Genomic DNA, 20,101 nt, shown 5'->3' with positions numbered 1-20,101 from the left:
TTTATTTTACAACAATAATATTTTTTACATGACATGTCTGGTCAGCCATTAACAAAGATCGAGAACTATAAACTTTAACCTTCACTTATTTGTCAGTAAACGTGAACCCATCACACGCATGAGATGTTCTAAGAACGAGTCGGTGATGTGATTCATATTTACTGAACTATTTTAGAGCTAAATATAAAATAAATCCATTTTTGATTCAAAAATCGATTCGAACGAAGATATAATTTGTACAAAAGTATAAAACGATTTGATTCTTTTACACGTACACGAAAATTAGTAAAATGCTATCACTCATGATTTCGCGCTGGCGTTCCAGCACTAAATCACAATAAGCTTTTAACCCTGGACGATACACACAGCGCCCTCTAGTCCCGAGCTTAACAAAGCTTGTGGTGTAAATACATGGATGGAAAATTTTTTTTGGTGAACATATATACATAAAAGACACCCAGTGGCGCTGTGTTATTTGTCCTAAAACAATCATACTCATGAATACAAATATTTGTACCGTATGAGTGACCCTCGGAAGCTGGTGTGCTAAACCGTTCGAGGTCGTCAGTGTCACCGTGTCGTGTAAAGGCAGGTATTGTCGAATAAGGTGCGGGTTGAGTGAGTCCGCACGTGCACGAGTGGGAGGGGTAGGGGGCGGGGGCGGGGACGGTGTCAGTGCGGGGCGGCGGGCTCGTAGCGTGCGAGCCGCGCCCGGCACGCGGCCAGCTCGGCGGCGGGGGAGGGGGCGGGGGCGGGGTCAATGCGGGGCGGCGGGCTCGTAGCGTGCGAGCCGCGCCCGGCACGCGGCCAGCTCGGCGGCGGGGGAGGGGGAGGGGGAGGGGGCGGGGGCGGGGCGGCGGGCTCGTAGCGTGCGAGCCGCGCCCGGCACGCGGCCAGCTCGGCGGCGGGGGAGGGGGCGGGGGCGGGGGGCGGGGGCGGGGTCAGTGCGGGGCGGCGGGCTCGTAGCGTGCGAGCCGCGCCCGGCACGCGGCCAGCTCGGCGGCGGGGGAGGGGGGGGGGGCGGGGGCGGGGGCGGGGCGGCGGGCTCGTAGCGTGCGAGCCGCGCCCGGCACGCGGCCAGCTCGGCGGCCAGCCCGGCGGCGGGGGAGGGGGCGGGGGCGGGGTCAGTGCGGGGCGGCGGGCTCGTAGCGTGCGAGCCGCGCCCGGCACGCGGCCAGCTCGGCGGCCAGCCCGGCGGCGGGGGAGGGGGCGGGGGCGGGGCGGCGGGGCGGCGGGCTCGTAGCGTGCGAGCCGCGCCCGGCACGCGGCCAGCTCGGCGGCCAGCCCGGCGGCGGGGGAGGGGGCGGGGGCGGGGTCAATGCGGGGCGGCGGGCTCGTAGCGTGCGAGCCGCGCCCGGCACGCGGCCAGCTCGGCGGCGGGGGAGGGGGCGGGGGAGGGGGCGGGGGCGGGGGCGGCGGGCTCGTCGTAGCGTGCGAGCCGCGCCCGGCACGCGGCCAGCTCGGCGGCGGGGGAGGGGGCGGGGGAGGGGGCGGGGGCGGGGCGGCGGGCGCGTAGCGTGCGAGCCGCGCCCGGCACGCGGCCAGCTCGGCGGCCAGCCCGGCGGCGGGGGAGGGGGCGGGGGCGGGGTCAGTGCGGGGCGGCGGGCTCGTAGCGTGCGAGCCGCGCCCGGCACGCGGCCAGCTCGGCGGCCAGCCCGGCGGCGGGGGAGGGGGCGGGGGCGGGGTCAGTGCGGGGCGGCGGGCTCGTAGCGTGCGAGCCGCGCCCGGCACGCGGCCAGCTCGGCGGCCAGCCCGGCGGCGGGGGAGGGGGCGGGGGCGGGGGCGGGGGCGGGGGGCGGTACCAGCACCAGGCTGAGGCACCGAAGCCGAGGCTGGAGCGGTCGGAGCCGTGGGCGGCGGCGGCCCGCAGCAGTGTGGGGCGGGGGCGGGGGCGGGGGCGGGGTCAGTGCGGGGCGGCGGGCTCGTAGCGTGCGAGCCGCGCCCGGCACGCGGCCAGCTCGGCGGCCAGCCCGGCGGCGGGGGAGGGGGGGGGGGGGGGCGGGGGCGGGGTCAGTGCGGGGCGGCGGGCTCGTAGCGTGCGAGCCGCGCCCGGCACGCGGCCAGCTCGGCGGCCAGCCCGGCGGCGGGGGAGGGGGGCGGGGGCGGGGGCGGGGGCGGGGTCAGTGCGGGGCGGCGGGCTCGTAGCGTGCGAGCCGCGCCCGGCACGCGGCCAGCTCGGCGGCGGGGGAGGGGGCGGGGGCGGGGGCGGGGGCGGGGCGGCGGGGGGCGGCGGGCTCGTAGCGTGCGAGCCGCGCCCGGCACGCGGCCAGCTCGGCGGCGGGGGAGGGGGAGGGGGAGGGGGCGGGGGCGGGGCGGCGGGCTCGGAGCGTGCGAGCCGCGCCCGGCACGCGGCCAGCTCGGCGGCGGGGGAGGGGGAGGGGGAGGGGGCGGGGGCGGGGCGGCGGGCTCGTAGCGTGCGAGCCGCGCCCGGCACGCGGCCAGCTCGGCGGCCAGCCCGGCGGCGGGGGAGGGGGCGGGGGCGGGGGCGGGGGCGGGGGCGGCGGGCGGGGCTCGTAGCGTGCGAGCCGCGCCCGGCACGCGGCCAGCTCGGCGGCGGGGGAGGGGGAGGGGGCGGGGGCGGGGTCAATGCGGGGCGGCGGGCTCGTAGCGTGCGAGCCGCGCCCGGCACGCGGCCAGCTCGGCGGCGGGGGAGGGGGCGGGGGCGGGGGCCATGCGGGGCGGCGGGCTCGTAGCGTGCGAGCCGCGCCCGGCACGCGGCCAGCTCGGCGGCCAGCCCGGCGGCGGGGGAGGGGGCGGGGGCGGGGTCAGTGCGGGGCGGCGGGCTCGTAGCGTGCGAGCCGCGCCCGGCACGCGGCCAGCTCGGCGGCCAGCCCGGCGGCGGCGCGGCGAGCCGCCCGCAGCTGTCCGCGCAGCATCTCGCGCTCGTCGGGGACCACCGCGGGGGCGGGGGCGGAGGCGGGGGAGGGGGCCGGCAGTCTGCCGCCGCCCTTGTTGACCACTATCCGCACGGGCGTCGGCATCGACTTCAGCGGCGTGGCGTCCAAACTTACCACCTGCCGGTCACGTAACACCAAAGAAAAGAAATATTTCAAACATTATTTAAGTATGCAAATCGACGACTAGAGCTTACAGTATCCTCATTCAAAGATGTATTATATACATTTTTTTCTTAATAATAATATTTTTGGTACGTCTCGCTTTGAAACAATAAAAGTTGTGAGCTATGGTTGTTATCTATGATTTCACACTTTATTTTACGTTACATACTACCATACTACGAGAAAAGCTGTAGCCATCGAACAACTATTTAAAAAAATAGATCTTTAATCTATACTTAATTACATTATAATTACCCTAAAAATTAGTTTGATGGTGATCTATGATCATTGAGCATATAACCAACGATACTTTGTTCCAATAGAACTTAGAGAACAGATAAACATAGTGATCACTAACGTGACGATGCCGATAACAGACGATTAAAAAAATAATAATTGAATTAAATATTACGATTTGTTCGACTAAATTCATTATACATGATTACAAAATACTAGTATGCCTGACGAAAATCAAAACCCCTTAAAATTGTATTTATTATAAAGGCGAAAGTTTAAAAATAAGTATTCTGTATCCAATAAAAATTGTATATAATCAAAATTTGTATTATTCACTATTCACAATAATACGCCCAGCAACATTGTCGATACAAAAATAATGAGTGTATCCAGAACCACAAAACCAAGGGCCTGAAAAAAATGTTCGATGTCATTTGTCGGTGTAAAAATTTGGCGCGTTTTCGTATAATTATAATAAAATGTCACTTGTTTTTAGAACAGTATTAAATAAATTAACTATTTTTTTTCTTACATTCGTTTAACCATTGACTATAGAGTTTTTTTTATAACGTCGTTCATTTTGCTTACATTTTTGCGTAATATTTTTCAAATATAATTTAGAAAGTGTTCACAAATAAATAGTGTTACAAAAAGTGGTGATATATGCTGTTAAATAGCTCAAGATTCGGATAATTGTGTTACTATTTCTATTAAGCGGATCCACATATGACAATTTTTAAGATAAAATCTTTGTTTACAATATCCATAAGTTATATTGAAAATTGAAACAGTTTCTACTCGTAGGTATATATTACACTCTGGTTATTTAGTATTTTAGCTAGTAATAAATATATCTTTGGAATTATCATTCAGAATATCCAATTTTTAGTTACCTGCATGTCTTGCGTGTTGAGCACCTTCTTGATGGGTAACTTGTTGGTGTCCTTGGGTAGTGCGAGCAGTTTGTTGTTGATGGTGAATATCTTGACGCCGGGCTTGGGCGGCGTCCTCACGGGCGTCGCCGTCAGCACCACGCCCTTCTGCTGACACGCGGCTTTACTCACGATCGTGGGCGCGGCCGGCTGAGACGCTTCTTTCGTTCCGCTTTCTTTTAACATTAACTTTCCTGCATCTGTGATCAGAAAATAATTATTTAATATTTGAGAGGATGAAAAAAATATGATAATGAAATATTACCTATATTTGGTTGGAGTACCTACCTATTTATATTTGGTTTTAACTCACCTATACGTTTAGTACTTAAAATTTTAGTTAGAAGGAAAATAGTGATGTTGATAACTAGGAAGTTATTAGTTACGGTATGGACGTACCGACGACGGTGCAGAGGGGGCACGTATCGGAGAGTACGACGGTGCAGAGGGGGCACGTACCGGAGAGGACGACGGTGAAGAGGGGGCACGTACCGGAAAGGACGCGGGTGCAGAGGGGGGCACGTACCGGAAAGGACGAGGGTGCAGAGGGGGCACGTACCGGAAAGGACGACGGTGCAGAGGGGGCACGTACCGGAAAGGACGACGGTGCAGAGGGGGCACGTACAGGAAGAGGGTGCAGAGGGGGCACGTGCCGGAAAGGACGACGGTGCAGAGGGGGCACGTACCGGAAAGGACGACGGTGCAGAGGGGGCACGTACGGAAAGGACGACGGTGCAGAAAGGGTACGTACCGGAAAGGACGACGGTGCAGAGGGGGCACGTACCGGAAAGGACGACGGTGCAGAGGGGGCACGTACCGGAAAGGACGACGGTGCAGAGGGGGCACGTACCGGAGACGACGGTGCAGAGGGGGCACGTGCCGGAAAGGACGACGGTGCAGAGGGGGCACGTACCGGAAAGGACGACGGTGCAGAGGGGGCACGTACGGAAAGGACGACGGTGCAGAAAGGGCACGTACCGGAAAGGACGACGGTGCAGAGGGGGCACGTACTGGAAAGGACGACGGTGCAGAGGGCGCACGTACCGGCAAGGACGACGGTGCAGAGGGGGCACGTACCGGAAAGGACGACGGTGCAGAGGGGGCACGTACCGGAAAGGACGACGGTGCAGAGGGGGCACGTACCGGAAAGGACGACGGTGCAGAGGGGGCACGTACCGGAAAGGACGACGGTGCAGAGGGGGCACGTACCGGAGAGGACTACGGTGCAGCCGCTCTGCAGCGCGCTGAGTACCGTGCTGCCGTCGTCGGCGGGCAGCAGCGTGATGCCGTGCCGCCGCAGCAACGCTTCGGCCGCCGTCTCCCCCCGTGCGCGTCCGTCCGTCCCGGCCGTCTGCAAGTAACGCTGACTTATTACTTATTATCCCTCGCGTAATAACAATGCGACATTGCTGAGCGAGTTGACTATACCTCCAAGTTGTCCTCAGTCTTGATCGGTCGCTTTTCTGCTCTCGGTACGGTCACTTTAACCTCCTGTATTCCTGAAAGGCAGTAAATTTTTGGATTAACATCATTAATCAAGTATAGAATAGATATAATGGGTATTACTGGCTGACATTACTTTGTGCCGCGGGAAATTCCATCTGTCGTGCTTCATTTGTGTCGTGCAGCATATCATCTGAAACGTAACGATTTATAAATCCGAAGCCGAGTATAAAAACCACATGTCATAAGATGAATAAAAAATGTTGAAGCGAAGTCAAATTGATTAATTTTGTTATTTAATTAGAAGTTGATATCTGAGTTTGAGCGTGCGCTCGGTATAGTCTGTCGGCGCGGTGTGTAACACCTGTTGAATTAGGGCGGTACTTGGAGGTACCGCTGGTGAGTGAGGCGGTACCTGGGGGCGCCACTGGTGAGTGAGGCGGTCCCTGGGGGCGCCACTGGTGAGTGAGGCGGTACCTGGGGGCGCCACTGGTGAGTGAGGCGGTCCCTGGGGGCGCCACTGGTGAGTGAGGCGGTCCCTGGGGGCGCCACTGGTGAGTGAGGCGGTACCTGGGGGCCCCGCCGGCGAGTGAGTGTGTACCTGGCGGCGCGGGCGGCGCGGGCGGCGGCGCCGGGTGCGCGTCGAGCAGCGCGAGCAGGTGCGGGTGGCGGGCGCGCGCGGCGAGCTGGCGAGTACCTGGCGGCGCGGGCGGCGGCGCCGGGTGCTGAGTGTGTACCTGGCGGCGCGGGCGGCGGCGCCGGGTGCTGAGTGTGTACCTGGCGGCGCGGGCGGCGCGGGCTGCGGCGCCGGGTGCGCGTCGAGCAGCGCGAGCAGGTGCGGGTGGCGGCCGCCGGCGAGTGAGTGAGTACCTGGCGGCGCGGGCGGCGGCGCCGGGTGCTGAGTGTGTACCTGGCGGCGCGGGCGGCGCGGGCGGCGGCGCCGGGTGCTGAGTGTGTACCTGGCGGCGCGGGCGGCGCGGGCTGCGGCGCCGGGTGCGCGTCGAGCAGCGCGAGCAGGTGCGGGTGGCGGCCGCCGGCGAGTGAGTGAGTACCTGGCGGCGCGGGCGGCGGCGCCGGGTGCTGAGTGTGTACCTGGCGGCGCGGGCGGCGCGGCGGCGGCGCCGGGTGGTGAGTGTGTACCTGGCGGCGCGGGCGGCGCGGGCGGCGGCGCCGGGTGCGCGTCGAGCAGCGCGAGCAGGTGCGGGTGGCGGGCGCGCGCGGCGAGCTGGCGCGGCGTGCGGCCGAACTTGCAGACGGCGGCGACGTCGGCGCCGTGGCGCAGCAGCGCGGCGGCCACGTGGCGGTGTCCGCGCGCGGCGGCCCAGTGCAGCGGCGTCATGCGCAGCATGTCGCGGCAGTCGGGCGCGGCGCCGTGCTCCAGCAGCAGCCGCGCGACGTCCGCGTGGCCGCCGTAGGCCGCCAGGTGCAGCGGCGTGCGGTCCACCTTGGTGCGCGCGTCCCGCGACATGCCGGCCCGCAGCAGCACCGCGCACGTGTCCGCGTGCGCGCCGCCCGCCGCCGCGTGCAGCGCCGACGTGCCCAGCTGACCGCGACCGCACTCGTTACGATACCGGATATTTTGTGCGAGCGTACATGTCAATGCAACGACCATCGGATTCGGTACGATGCCTGTATTGACGCGCACGCTCCGGTCAGTTCGAATTTCGTGCCGGAATGAACGTGCGTGTGAAAGCAGACGAGGAGCACGATATGCGTGCGCGCAGATTGCCCGTTCCCGTTTTTGCATCAATTAATTATGTATCCAATTAAAGTATTAAATCAAAGCCCTAAACACGCGAAAGCATACGTATCATTATACAATTGCCCCAAGAACGTTTCAAAACTTAACATGATTTTATCACTATTAAATCTATCAAACTACTATATTGAGATTGGTACATTGCTGTCACGTTCATTCTTCGGCATGTGCAGGTTGTACTCTGCAGCGTTTCTAAGTATGGCTGTGCAATGCGTATGTACCTGGCGCACTTACGCGTCACAGACTACACACCGAATTTGAATATTGAGAAGCGGGAAATTTGCGTGTGCAGTCGTCACTGTTCTTATCGAACAGTCACGATTGCACACACATATTTATCGCTCTAAATTACATGTAAAAGAAGATAACATGTAGCTAATTAGTAATAAGTGTAATAGCTGCACACCCAGTCGGTGGTGAAGGGCGCTCCCTTGGCCATGAGATCCAGCACGAGCGAGGTGTTCCCGGCGCGCGCGGCCAGCAGCAGCCGGCGGCCCAGCTCCACGGCGGCAGACGACGCGTGCACTCGCGCCCCCACCGCCCCCGCGCCGCCCCCCGCACCCCCACCCACCCCCGCGACTCCACCGCTGTCGATTACCTCTGCCTCCGACTGCCGTTGTTGAAATTACAAAAAATAAGTACAAGACTCTTAATGCTGAAGCACAACCTGCAGAAGGTTGAAAATTATATGTGTGAAGTACCACAGGATCACCATGGATAGCTATATTAAGTCGTCTCCATGCACTTCCTTTGTTGTTAAATGGTGAGTTTGCCACAATGAACTAACTGACTTGACCTCAAGATAATCTTATCATCCCCCACTGGTGCCCTGCCAGTGTAATCCGATAGTGCAGGACGGGTGTACCATTCTATTATCATGCATGAAAAAATAACACAAATGCACCCAGTATTATAGCACTAACTAGCTGTTACCTGCAGCTTCATCCGTGTGAAATTGACTTAATTATTAAAATAAAATTAAAAAAAAATGTAGTCTAAGTTCATACTTATAACATTAGCTAACTGTAAATGAAAGTTCCATCCCAATTGATCCATCCCTTTCAGAGTTAGCAAGAACACACAGACAGACAAAGTATAATATTTTCATATGCATTTAGTAAGTAGCTGTTAACTTTAAATTACAAATGTATACTTAAATTTTATTTATTTGTGTGTATTCAGTATTCCACAATAGTAGCATACATTGAAGATATAAAAAAATTAACCAGTATAATTCACATAGCTTAATCTAATCCCAAACTAAGCAAAGCTTGTACTTTAGTTTTTAGACAACTAATAGAAATACTTTATTTTGTTCTAACCGTCATGGGTCCATCAGATGTAAAGCAGTGGACCATACTGTTTGACCACCAACACTATCAATACTATATTAATTCAAGATGGTGGAACAACTTTCTTATTATATAGTGGCTAATGGTAATTTTAATAAAATTTGTTATATGTCAGTCTAAGATATGGTTTATTATTTAATTTAAATACATACAGCAACCCGAACACCTCCAAACTTTTAGTGTAACATTATAAGAGTCAATAAGTAATTATTTCAATTGCTATTGTCATTCACATACCGATATGATCTGTGGAGCTGTGATCCGCACCACTACATCATCTGTGCAGAGATCAGTGGTCATACTGCCAGACCTGTGTCCGAAGCAACATTTCATATTTATTCATGATTCTCAAGTAATAAGTACATTACTACATACTAGTACCCTTTACCTGTATTAAGTGTTATTATGTACTTAACTCATTCAAATCATACAACATTATTAAAAAAATATGGGTATATATTGACAATTTACTTTAATACACATGTCCCTTATATATTTTAATATCAGAGAAGGAAATTCTGTAGTGAGCACAATTTATTGAAACCATTTTTGGTAGTGATATAAATAAAAAAATTGCAGCAATAAATGTATGTTGGTTATAATAAAATGTTCTTTTCATCATTTTTACTTATCAAGATGGACGACTTTAAAGTAATAATATATTTTCGCTTTAGTTTTCGTTAGATTTTGTTGGAGCATAGACATTAGAAAAGTGTTTTCACACTTTTGCGCCATTGCATTATTGATTAATAATAACAGGATAAGGATATGGAGTTCGAAGCTAGATTACCATTCTGTCGCCATAACACTTCCTTTTCCTGTTCTGAACGGAAGTGATAGATTTGTAATACTTACTTTTTATAATTTGCTCGAACATAGAACTTTACTTAGGTCACTATAATTAGAGAAACACCTCTAATTTAGTCTTCTATGATTATTTTCATGCTTAAATATGCAAACGTCAACAGATATCATTACTTTTAGTTGTGTTATTTATACTAAAGCGAAAAATTGCTAAACAAATGTCAAACAAATTGACATGAGGAACCTCTGTGACTGACATGAAAATGAGGAAGTTTAACAAAATCTGATAAAGATGGCGCCACTATATTATGATGTACTAGTTATTTAAATAGTCTACTTATATACAACTACAAAACAGTATATAAAATAAAATCTTAAATTGTATATTACGATGCTGTTACCATAGGGAAACTGAGATTGAATTTAGTATAGAAATACTTTACGTACGTCCATTATAATATAGTGGCGCCATCTTCCAAGTTCAGTTAAAAGTTGTTCTCGCTCTTTCACACAAATTCCACCAAGTCGAGTTTATGAGATAATAATATAAAAAGTGGTTAACGTCGCCCAACTTATATTACAGAGACGCTCAAGTTGTTTTCTCGCTTTTATTATGATAAAGATTATGGGAATGAATAAGATTTAAACTGTATAACAGTTACGTGGCCTGAATGAGGTCGTGAGGTCTAATTACAGACATTTAAACTTTGTTTGAGTCTTGAGAATACCAAAATACTTCATTTGGATTAATAAAATCAAACATATAATAACTACCGAAATTTATTACAGCTATTAATATGAGTATCCTAAAAAATCTACCAACAAATTTTCTTGATACTGTTAAAATTCACATCCTTTCTATATGTATTCTAAGGAAGGTGTTACATATGAATGTGGATGGTTATAAGGGTAGAAGAAGACCGAAAAAGAGATGGATGGACTGTGTGAAAGATGATATGGTGAGAAAGGGAGTAAATAACGAAATGACTGCGAACAGAGAATAGAGATGAATGGAAGAGAAAAACATATTACGCCGACCCCAAATAAATGGGATAAGGAAGAAGCAGATGATGATGTTAGAATTCACATCATTATTGTAGAAAAAATCCGATATTTTAAAAATATATTAAAAGAAGGTAGTTTGCATTTAATACTAATGAAGTACCAAATGTAAAGATTATTACGAATATTATAAATAGCGCCATCTAGTATTTACAGACCAACCTACTACACTGACTTTGGTCTATAAATACGGAGGTCGGTAGTGCAATAATCCTCTTTCGTTGCGTGAGCTGCGGCATTCAGTCGACGAGCGCAGAGCGTGCCAGTTGTATTTTGGATACTAAAGTGAATTATATTAGAAATGGGTTGGGCCTGGGGGGAAACTGCAAGTAGTGAAGGTGAGTGTTAATGCATTCTAAAAGAGCCTTTTAAACCTACACCCGTGTCACAAGTCACGGGCGCTACTTGGGGTTTCCCTTGCGGTAGCCGGCTTCAAAGCCTAAGTCATCATATTTTACAAGTGCATCTTACAATACAAAAAGCAATTGGACAGTAAAAAACACATTAGTGAGGTATTAATATAATTATCATTGTCATTAGAGATTGCTAATATTATAATGTTCTTACATCTTACTTCATTATATAGTATAAAACAAAGTCGCAGTCGCTGTCCGTCCCTATGTATGCTTAAATCTTTAAAACTACGCAACGGATTTTGAAGCGGTTTTATTTTAATAGATAGAGGAAGGTTTATATATGTATATAATACATGTGCACCCGTGCGAAGGCGGGATGAGTAGCTAGTAATATTATAAACGCGTAAGTTAGAACGATAGAAGTTTCTTACTCTTTCACGTAAAAACTACTCAATGGTTTTTTAATAAATTACAATATTATAGCTAGATACATCAGAATAACACAGGCTATAAACTTCACGCAAGTCAAACCGCGGGCATAGCTAGTAACTAATATATTATGTGGTACACCATACAGAATATTTGTATTCACACACTTAAACTTAAATTGTAAGTAAGAATAAATTATTTAAAAGAACAACACACAAGTTTCTTGCTTGTTCTTCTTGTGATGAGACAGCATTCCGAATGAGCGGTAGATTAAAAAAAAATGTTATGACTATTCAAAAGTGCTTCAATGTAAGTTTATTTGAATAAATGATTTTCTATTCTATTCTATTCTATTCTAATGATTAATATTATAGAGTAAAAAATATGATAACCTATAATATTAATTATTTTATTTAAACCTTTAGAATCATCATAATTATTTCCCGGTGAAGGTTGAGTGATATATACCATCAGTTTATTACGTAAAGATTAGAAAAAACATTAACTGTTACTGTTCTAAAAAGAGATTGTATCTCATATCTATACATATAAATAAAATTGGAGTGTCTGTTTGTAATATCAAAATAACCGTCTTTTACTACAGGCATATGAATATGAATACGGTACATACACCAAAATAACATTTTTTACAATTTTTGTCTGTCTATCTGTCTGTTTGTTTGTTCCGGCTAATCTCTGAAACAGTTGGACCGATTTGGACGGGACTTTATTTGGCAGGTAGCTGATTTAATAAGGAGTAATTTAGGATACTTTTATTTTAGAAAGATTAAAAAATAAAGTAACTACCACGCGGACGAAGTCGCGGTTATAGCTAGCTAACAATAAAAGAAATGTCCCTATGTGAGAAATAAGATTATATAATACGGTTTTCAGGATGTTAAATATATTTTCGTTGCCGCAGTTATGTACAAAATGCATTAGCTCGTTAGGTTGTCTTGTACATTGGGTATATATCTACGTATGAAGTACATTACAGGTTAGGTTATAGTGCCGGATACGTGTCACGTACCAGACCCGCAGCGTACACTCCGCTACGTGTTATACAGCGTGCTCCCATTACCACGAAACTCTAAAAACTGCAATGAACGATTTACAATAACGCGCAGGTATACACACGTTATTGATTTCTAGTATTATGATAGTAATGCATCGATTGCAAACGAAATAGTCGAGTTCGGTGTAGGTACGGTGGTACGAGTCGTACGTGGCGAGATATTCGTCCAAATCTCAAGGAATGCAAGAGGGCCGATACTATAGCTGGAACGGCTTACCACCGACACTTGCCGGCTATTAATTTACCCGTGAACTTTGATAGTACACTACCCTACTCCCCTTCCACCCTCACATTACTAGTTAATTCGTTTTTATTTTACTTTTGCATAGTTATACGCACATATTTAGTTGTACTACAGGTAGTAATTTCACTGCTTATACATACAGTTATATCAAAACCGTTAAGATTCAGTTATATTTGTACTACTCAGGCATCAAAATCTTCAGGTTTTTTTTAAATAATAACTAGCTGTTACCTACCAACGCACCGCTCGCCATAGACAGGGAATTCACCACCACACGCTGGAACCTAAGTGGTCTCAGATAGTGCGGTTTCAGAGAAGCTTAAGGGTCGGCAATGCGCATGTGACACCCCTGGTGTTTCAGGCGTCCATAGGCTACGGTAACCGTTTATCATCAGATGGGTCGAATGCTTGTTTGCCACCTACGTGGTATAAAAAAAAGCCTCTTACTGCTTACTTACACACGCTGATTATGTATACAAAAAAGTTATGGGTATAAAGTTTCTTCTTTTTTGTTTTCTTTTCTGTTTACTTAAGACTATATGTGTATACTTGCTACTCGCCCCGGCTTCGCACGGGGGTACATGTATTATATATATAATATATAAACCTAAATAAACCTTCCTCTTGAATCTATCTATTAAAAAACCCGCTTCAAAATCCGTTGTATTATTTTAAAGATTTAAGCATACATAGGGATGGACGGACAGTACAGTGACTTTGTTATATAATATGTAATGATGATGATTCATTGGGTAAGTCTTAATTAATACATGTACGGAAATAATCAACAATAATCGACACGCTTCTCAATACATATACTAAAATATTATATGCCAGAAAAAATATTAACAATTTAAAAAAGTAGGTAATTACACTAATAAAAGCTTACGTAATTAGTTAACAAACTAGTTTTACCTAAGTGCCGTTTGACAAAAGTCAGTAATTCGTTTTATGGAAATTGTGTAAGGTTTTGCAACAAACTCCAAGAGTCTGTACTCAATTTGCCAGAAAAAAATTCAAATGTGTTATAAAATACTTTCTTCGTAAAAAAGCTTATTATAAAATTTAAGAATTTATAAATAATAATAATGTTTTTGTAGAAAATATCTAACTTAAAATTCATAGCGCTGACAATGTTATCTGATTGAACAGAGATTAAGTGCGTATCGATTTCAATGTTTGTCATTGTTTCAATGATTGTCGCATGCCTAATCCTTGTTGTTAATTAAATATAAGTAAATCACACTAGTTTCTTGCTCATTCTTCTTGTGATGAATTTGCATTCCGAATAATCGGTAGAATAAAAAAACTTGACTATTCAAAAGTGCTTATATTAAGTTTATTTGAATAAAGATTATTTCTATTTCTATTCTTAGTAATGTTTTTTTTTATTTTTAATTTGAATACATTATAATTGCGAGTGTCGTGTTTCCAAGCATCCACCGAATAAATATGTAATTTAATTACATTCGCTACAGTTTTATTTTTGTTCGCCGTAGGTAATTTCTTCGAAATGAAGTAAACTCTGCCACGAATATTTTGATGGTAAAATAAAATATTCTTTGCCGGAAATAGGGGCTGTAAACTCTAATTAGGGAGGCAGAGAGTATCCAGAATACAAATGTTCCCCGTGTCGGTAACGAGACGCGAGCGTCGCGGCGCCGTAACGGGATCGTAAACGCCGCGCCCCGCCGTTCCGTACTGCGTATTTAGTACGTCTTCACGACTCCATCTACACACATATATGGAACTGGCTGTTAGCCACGACTTCGTTCGTGTTAAACCAGTTTTTTTTAATTACCTATAATAATTACATTTAAACGTTAATTACCCAAAATATTTACGTGGTGGGCTGGGACAATGTGCTCTCTGTAATATGGTTGAGTGCAATGGTGGCTGGTTGATCTGTCATGCTAACTACTGACTAGTCCCCACAAGCAGCACCTGTGCCTCGTGCACAGGTTGCGAACACTGATTAGACTTTTTGCTTTTGCAATAGCATATGCTGGTGATCGCTCTATACTTCCAAATTTGACTTTAAATGATATAGTATTATTGTAAATATGTACAACAATATTTTTTAATAGGAATACAAGCTGAGTTTCTTGTCAGTTCTTCTCACCTCGAAATCATTCCGAACTGACGGTAGATTTGACATATCATAAGTCTGTAATAGACCTACACGAATAAAGATATTTTGATTTGTTTTTAATTAAAAAAGTATCCTAAAATATTCTATACTAGCTACCCACCCCGGTTTGCACGGGTGCACATGTATTATATATATAAACCTTTCTCTTGAATCACTCTATTATTTAAAAAAACCGCTGGAAAAGATTTAAGCATACATAGGGACAGACAGCGACAGCGACTTTGTTTTATACTATGTAACGATATTCATAACGTTAACTAGCTGAGTGAAAGTCCCGTCAAAATCGATCCAGCTGTTTCAGTATCAAACATTAGCACACAGAGAGACAGAAAAACTAAAATAAATTAAATTATTTTTATGATATAAGTTACAAGTAGCATATATGTACCTATGCATTTAGTGTACAATTGTCAAGTAGGAAATATAAACAAAATTATAAACCTTCAGAGTAGAACCATTGTAACAGCTGTTAATTTACTGTGTTATATTTCTCAAAATGATTAATTTTGTTCCCTTTCATAATCTAGGATTAGAAGTCCCTATACGCACTTGTAAAAACTAAAGGGTTAATCCCACCAGTGATATGAAATAATCCCCGTTGGGGGACTATTTCATCCCCATAGTCCCCTCGGACAAATTACTCTAAATATACGTTTATTTTATAGCTACTAGCTGTTCCCGCGACTACGTCCGCGTGGAATTTAACTTTATTTTCTAAAATAAAAGTAGAGAACATCTGACGGTTGAACAAAGACATAATTGTAGAGTTATTGTTAATTTATTAATAACTAGCTGTACCCGCGAATTCGTCCGCGTGGAATTTAACTTTATTTTTTTTAAATAAAAGTAGCCTAAGTTACTTCTTATTACTCAGCTATCTGCCAAGAAAAGTCTTGTCAAAATTGGTTCAGCCATTTCCGAGATTAACCGGAACAAACAGAGAGACAGACAAAAATTCTGAAAAACGTTATTTTGGTGTATGTATCGTATTTATATTCATATGCGTGTAGTAATAAACGGTTTTTTCAATATTACAAACAGACACTCCAATTTTATTTATATGTATAGATGTATAGCTATGTCACGGGTATTCAACCTCCTGGTGTATAATTATGAAACGCACTGCAAGCGTTTTTTATTTTATACAAATTGAAATTTAATGTTTTGGAGTATGCAAAAGTACGAATAAATTAAAATATATATTTAAATCTTTACAAATACAAATATCTTTAATTTGCCTGAAGAGTGGTTTACAGGATTAAAAAAAAATTATAATTTAGAATAGAATAGAATAGAATAACATTTATTACATCACACATCACAACACAATAAAAACGATGCCGACTGCTGCATATAAATTATTATATAAGATAAACGTAAATAAAAAACAATTCATTAAATTAGAGAGGAAAACAAAAAAATAAATAAATAAAAGAACAACATAGTAACAAACAAATAAATAATAATAATAAAAAAACAATAATAAATAATAATAACAAAGTAAAATGCATTTCCTATCCACCACTGCGGAGCATCGTCACCGCGTCACTGTACTGATGTGTGTGTAAGGGGCCCATCTCAGCATTATGCCATGACAAAAGCCACGACGCTGATTTTCAAATTTATGTATCACACCAGAAACTGGCATGCAAAAATTAAGTGATATATTTAGTTTAGCAGTGATATATTTAATTTAGTTTATTTAGTTTATACAAATAAATGTAATATAAGCACTTTCGAATATCCTTATTTTTTATTTTACCCCTCATTCGGAACATCATGAGAAGAATGAGCAAGAATCTTGCGTATTGCTCTTTTGAATAGATGTTGTACAGAATTACATTTTTAAACGTTTATATAAATAAGTGTTAGAATTCACATCAATATTATAGAAAATACGATATTTTAAAGTGATCACAGCTTCACCGGACTATAGGGGATGAGTACAGATGGCACTTCAAACCCGCGGAAGGACTTATGGATCGGTTGGAGGTCAGCTCCCGCCTGACGACTTTAGTCTGAGGGCGCCACTGGGGGTTCAAACTTCGACTCAAAAATATATAAATAGAACAGAATAGAAAATCATTTATTCAAATAAACTTAATTTAAGCACTTTTGATTAGTCAAAATTTTTTTTTCTATTTTATTCTATTCTAAATCGTAGTGTAATATAGGTATAAACTATACAAATAGACAAAATTAAAGTGTCTGTTTGTTTTAAAATTTACAGCTTTTTACTAAATGAATACGAAAGTATACACGGTATAGGCAAGTACATACTTATATACTGAATTAAAATTACTTAAAAAAAAAATTGTCTGTCTGTCTGTTTATTCTTGCTAATCTATGAAATTGTCATACTGATTTGACGGCATTAGTACTCTCGGAGTATTTTTTTTGCTTACTTTAAAAAAAAATATATTATTCTTATTTTAGTAGAATAGAATAGAATAGAAAATCATTTATTGAAATAAACTTACAATGAAGCACTTTTGAATAGTCATTACATTTACATTTTACATTTTTTAATCTACCGCTCATTCGGAAAGCTGTCTCATCACAAGAAGAACGAGCAAGAAACTTGCGTGTTGCTCTTTCAAATATCTTATTTTAGTAATTTTATTTACTTATAATATAAAAAAGATAACTTTAACGCGGACGAAGTCGCGGGTTACAGCTAATAGTCTATAATCTAGAACAAGATGTAGTTTATCAAATGGCAAATGTACATTTTTTTAATTGTTGCAATGTTTTTAGTTATTTTTTTCTTTAATGTGTTTTTTATTTTTATAACATCAGCCTAAAAAATATCATTTCAGTTCATTTAAAAAAAATATATTATTCTTCCAAGCCAGGCTGGTAGTTTCAGAGATTACTGTGTTCAAACAAATAAATAACTCGCTAGATTTACATAATTATATCTCTGTGTTACACATAGAATACATTTGTGTAGGTTGTAGTAACAGCTGGAATATAACCCTAAACCAGTGATTCCCAAAGTTCTATATCGCCCCCAGGAGTCTATGACAAACTGCAAGGCGTCTACAATAGCGGTCCTCTTGTTGTTTTTACTTTATGTTGACACTAAACTTTACTACAGTTAGAAATTTACAAAAAATCAATACCAGGTAGGAATGTACCATATTTAGGAAGGTACCATATTTTTCGGTTTTGGGTAGACCCCCGTCTACCCAAAACCGAAAAATATGGTACGACACAAAAAGGTTTGGGAACCTCTGCCCTGAACTATCTTACCGAACAGCTGCCGACGGATGTGATTATTATATTTGTTACAAACTTCTGCAATTTTGATCAAATTGAGCGATTTGACCGCTTGCATAACTTTACTAAAGTTGAAGTGATTTCATTGTCGCTGCATACAGCGCTGCAATTGCTTTAATTAACATTTTGTTCCAGTGCAGTTGAAGCATTTCAGAACTGGATAACAAGCAAATATTATGTACTAGCTGTGCACGAAATTTATATGTTATTCTGATGTATAAGCTATAATACTGTAAAGTTTCATCAAAATCCATTCAGTAGTTTTTGCGTGAAAAAGTAAGAAATATCCGTCCATACTGACAAACTTACGCGTTTATAATATTAATATATTTATATATATAAAAATGAATTGGTGTTCGTTAGTCTCTTATTGTGTGAATTATCCTGAGATTAATATTATTGAATATAGCGTAATCAGTTTGTTAAAAAATTTGTTTAAAACAAAATACACTGTAAAAAAACAATGTTAGTAATTTACTTTATTCAAATGTGCTTCAATGGAAGTTTATTTGAATAAATGATTTTATATTCTATTCTTCTCTTCTTAATACTAAATTTATTACAAGCACTTTTGAATAGTCATATTTTGATTCTACCACTCATTCGGAATGCAGATTCATCACAAGAAGAATGAGCAAGAAACTTGTGTGTTGCTCTTTTTAATAGATGTATTTTTATATAAATAATTACAGTATAACAAGTAAGAGGCATGCGATAATCAACATAGAAATCGCTACGCACTCATTATTAGTGTAATCAGATAATATTGTCAGCGCTATGGATTTCAAGTTTTTCTATAAAACATTATTGTCGTTAACGAATTCTTCAATTTTATAGCAAGCTTTTTTGCAAAGGAAGTGTTTTATATGACATTTAAATCTTTTTTCTGGCAGATTTATAACAGACTCTGGTATTTTGTTGTAAAACCTTACGCAATTGCCATAAAACGAATTACTAACTTTAGTTAAACGACATTTTGGTAAAATCAGTTTGTTATTGTTACGTAAGCTTTTATTAGTGTAATCACTAACTCTTTTGAAATGGTCTATATTCTTTCTGGCATAGATGATATTTTTATAAATGTCTTGAGATATTAACGTACTGACTAGTAGTTGTGAAGTAAATAAACCTAGTTTTAATTCTGTACACAGAGCGTGCCAAATAAATCAAGTCACAAATCCTAAACGCGTACTATACCATATTCGGGAAACGTACGGTAATAACTTTATGCAGGACGTGAACGGAGCCCGGGGGCTTACGGCTCCGAACGGGTACTCGCAGGCCTGATGTTTACGTTCAAAAAACTTATCCCGCCATATGTTTAAGGGTCCATCCCCCGGGACTGGAGAATGTGATCAATAATGTCTAAGTTGTCTAGTTAAATTTGAAAGGTTCTAAAAAGGGATATTAAACGAGAGATGAAAGGGATACAACACGTCGTAGGTAATAGCTCCTTTTATTTTTATACTACATCATCATACCTACATCAGGCTGGCGCGCGTTTTAGCGCAGGAAAGTCTACGCGCACAATATTGTGTTTTACAATTTTTTTTATCACTATTTCGCGACTGATAGCCCATTGATTCAAGTCATTTCACTTTTTTTTTAAATTTTATATTTTATTCCATAGAGTTTATTTTCCAAAGACACATCTATACATATAAATAAAATTGGAGTGTCTGTTTGTAATATTGAAATAACTGTTTTATTATCGTATTTATATTCATAGGCATGTAGTAATGCCTATGAATATAAATACGATACATACACGACGAAATAACACTTTTTACAATTTTTGTCTGTCTACCTGTTTATGCCGGTTAATCTCTGAAATGGCTGGACTAATTTTGACGGGACTTTTTTGGCAGGTAACTGATGTAGTAAGGAGTAACTTAGGCTATTTTTATTTTAGAAA

General features: G+C 44.2%; 1 protein-coding gene across 1 annotated transcript; it reads right to left on the bottom strand.

Moving 5' to 3' along the window:
- Nucleotides 1-672: 672 nt before the first annotated feature.
- LOC131844069 (proline-rich protein 36-like) lies at nt 673-9,788 on the bottom strand. The gene is made up of 10 exons (XM_059192847.1): nt 9,638-9,788; nt 9,016-9,092; nt 7,837-8,009; nt 6,087-7,214; nt 5,652-5,797; nt 5,438-5,595; nt 4,190-4,428; nt 2,796-3,014; nt 1,916-2,764; nt 673-1,812 (listed from the first exon to the last, which is right to left on the bottom strand). The coding sequence occupies exons 2-10, from the start codon at nt 9,080-9,082 to the stop codon at nt 673-675; spliced, it is 4,119 nt and encodes a 1,372-aa protein (XP_059048830.1). The 5' UTR covers nt 9,083-9,092; nt 9,638-9,788.
- Nucleotides 9,789-20,101: the final 10,313 nt, after the last annotated feature.

The sequence above is a fragment of the Achroia grisella genome, unplaced genomic scaffold (genome assembly GCF_030625045.1).
Source record: "Achroia grisella isolate CSIRO2021 unplaced genomic scaffold, CSIRO_AGI_Agris_v1 utg39164, whole genome shotgun sequence".
NCBI lineage: Eukaryota > Metazoa > Arthropoda > Insecta > Lepidoptera > Pyralidae > Achroia > Achroia grisella.
The sequence above is the reverse complement of the archived record's forward strand: the minus strand, read 5'-3'. Positions and strand labels throughout refer to the sequence as shown.

Coding starts and splice junctions, on each gene's coding strand:
- LOC131844069 (XM_059192847.1), bottom strand. CDS start 9,082: ATGACCACTGATCTCTGCACAGATGATGTAGTGGTGCGGATCACAGCT. Junction 8,010..9,015: donor TCCACAGATCATATCGGTAT/GTGAATGACAAT, acceptor ACAGCGGTGGAG/TCGCGGGGGTGGGTGGGGGT. Junction 7,215..7,836: donor CGCCCTTCACCACCGACTGG/GTGTGCAGCTAT, acceptor GGTCGCGGTCAG/CTGGGCACGTCGGCGCTGCA.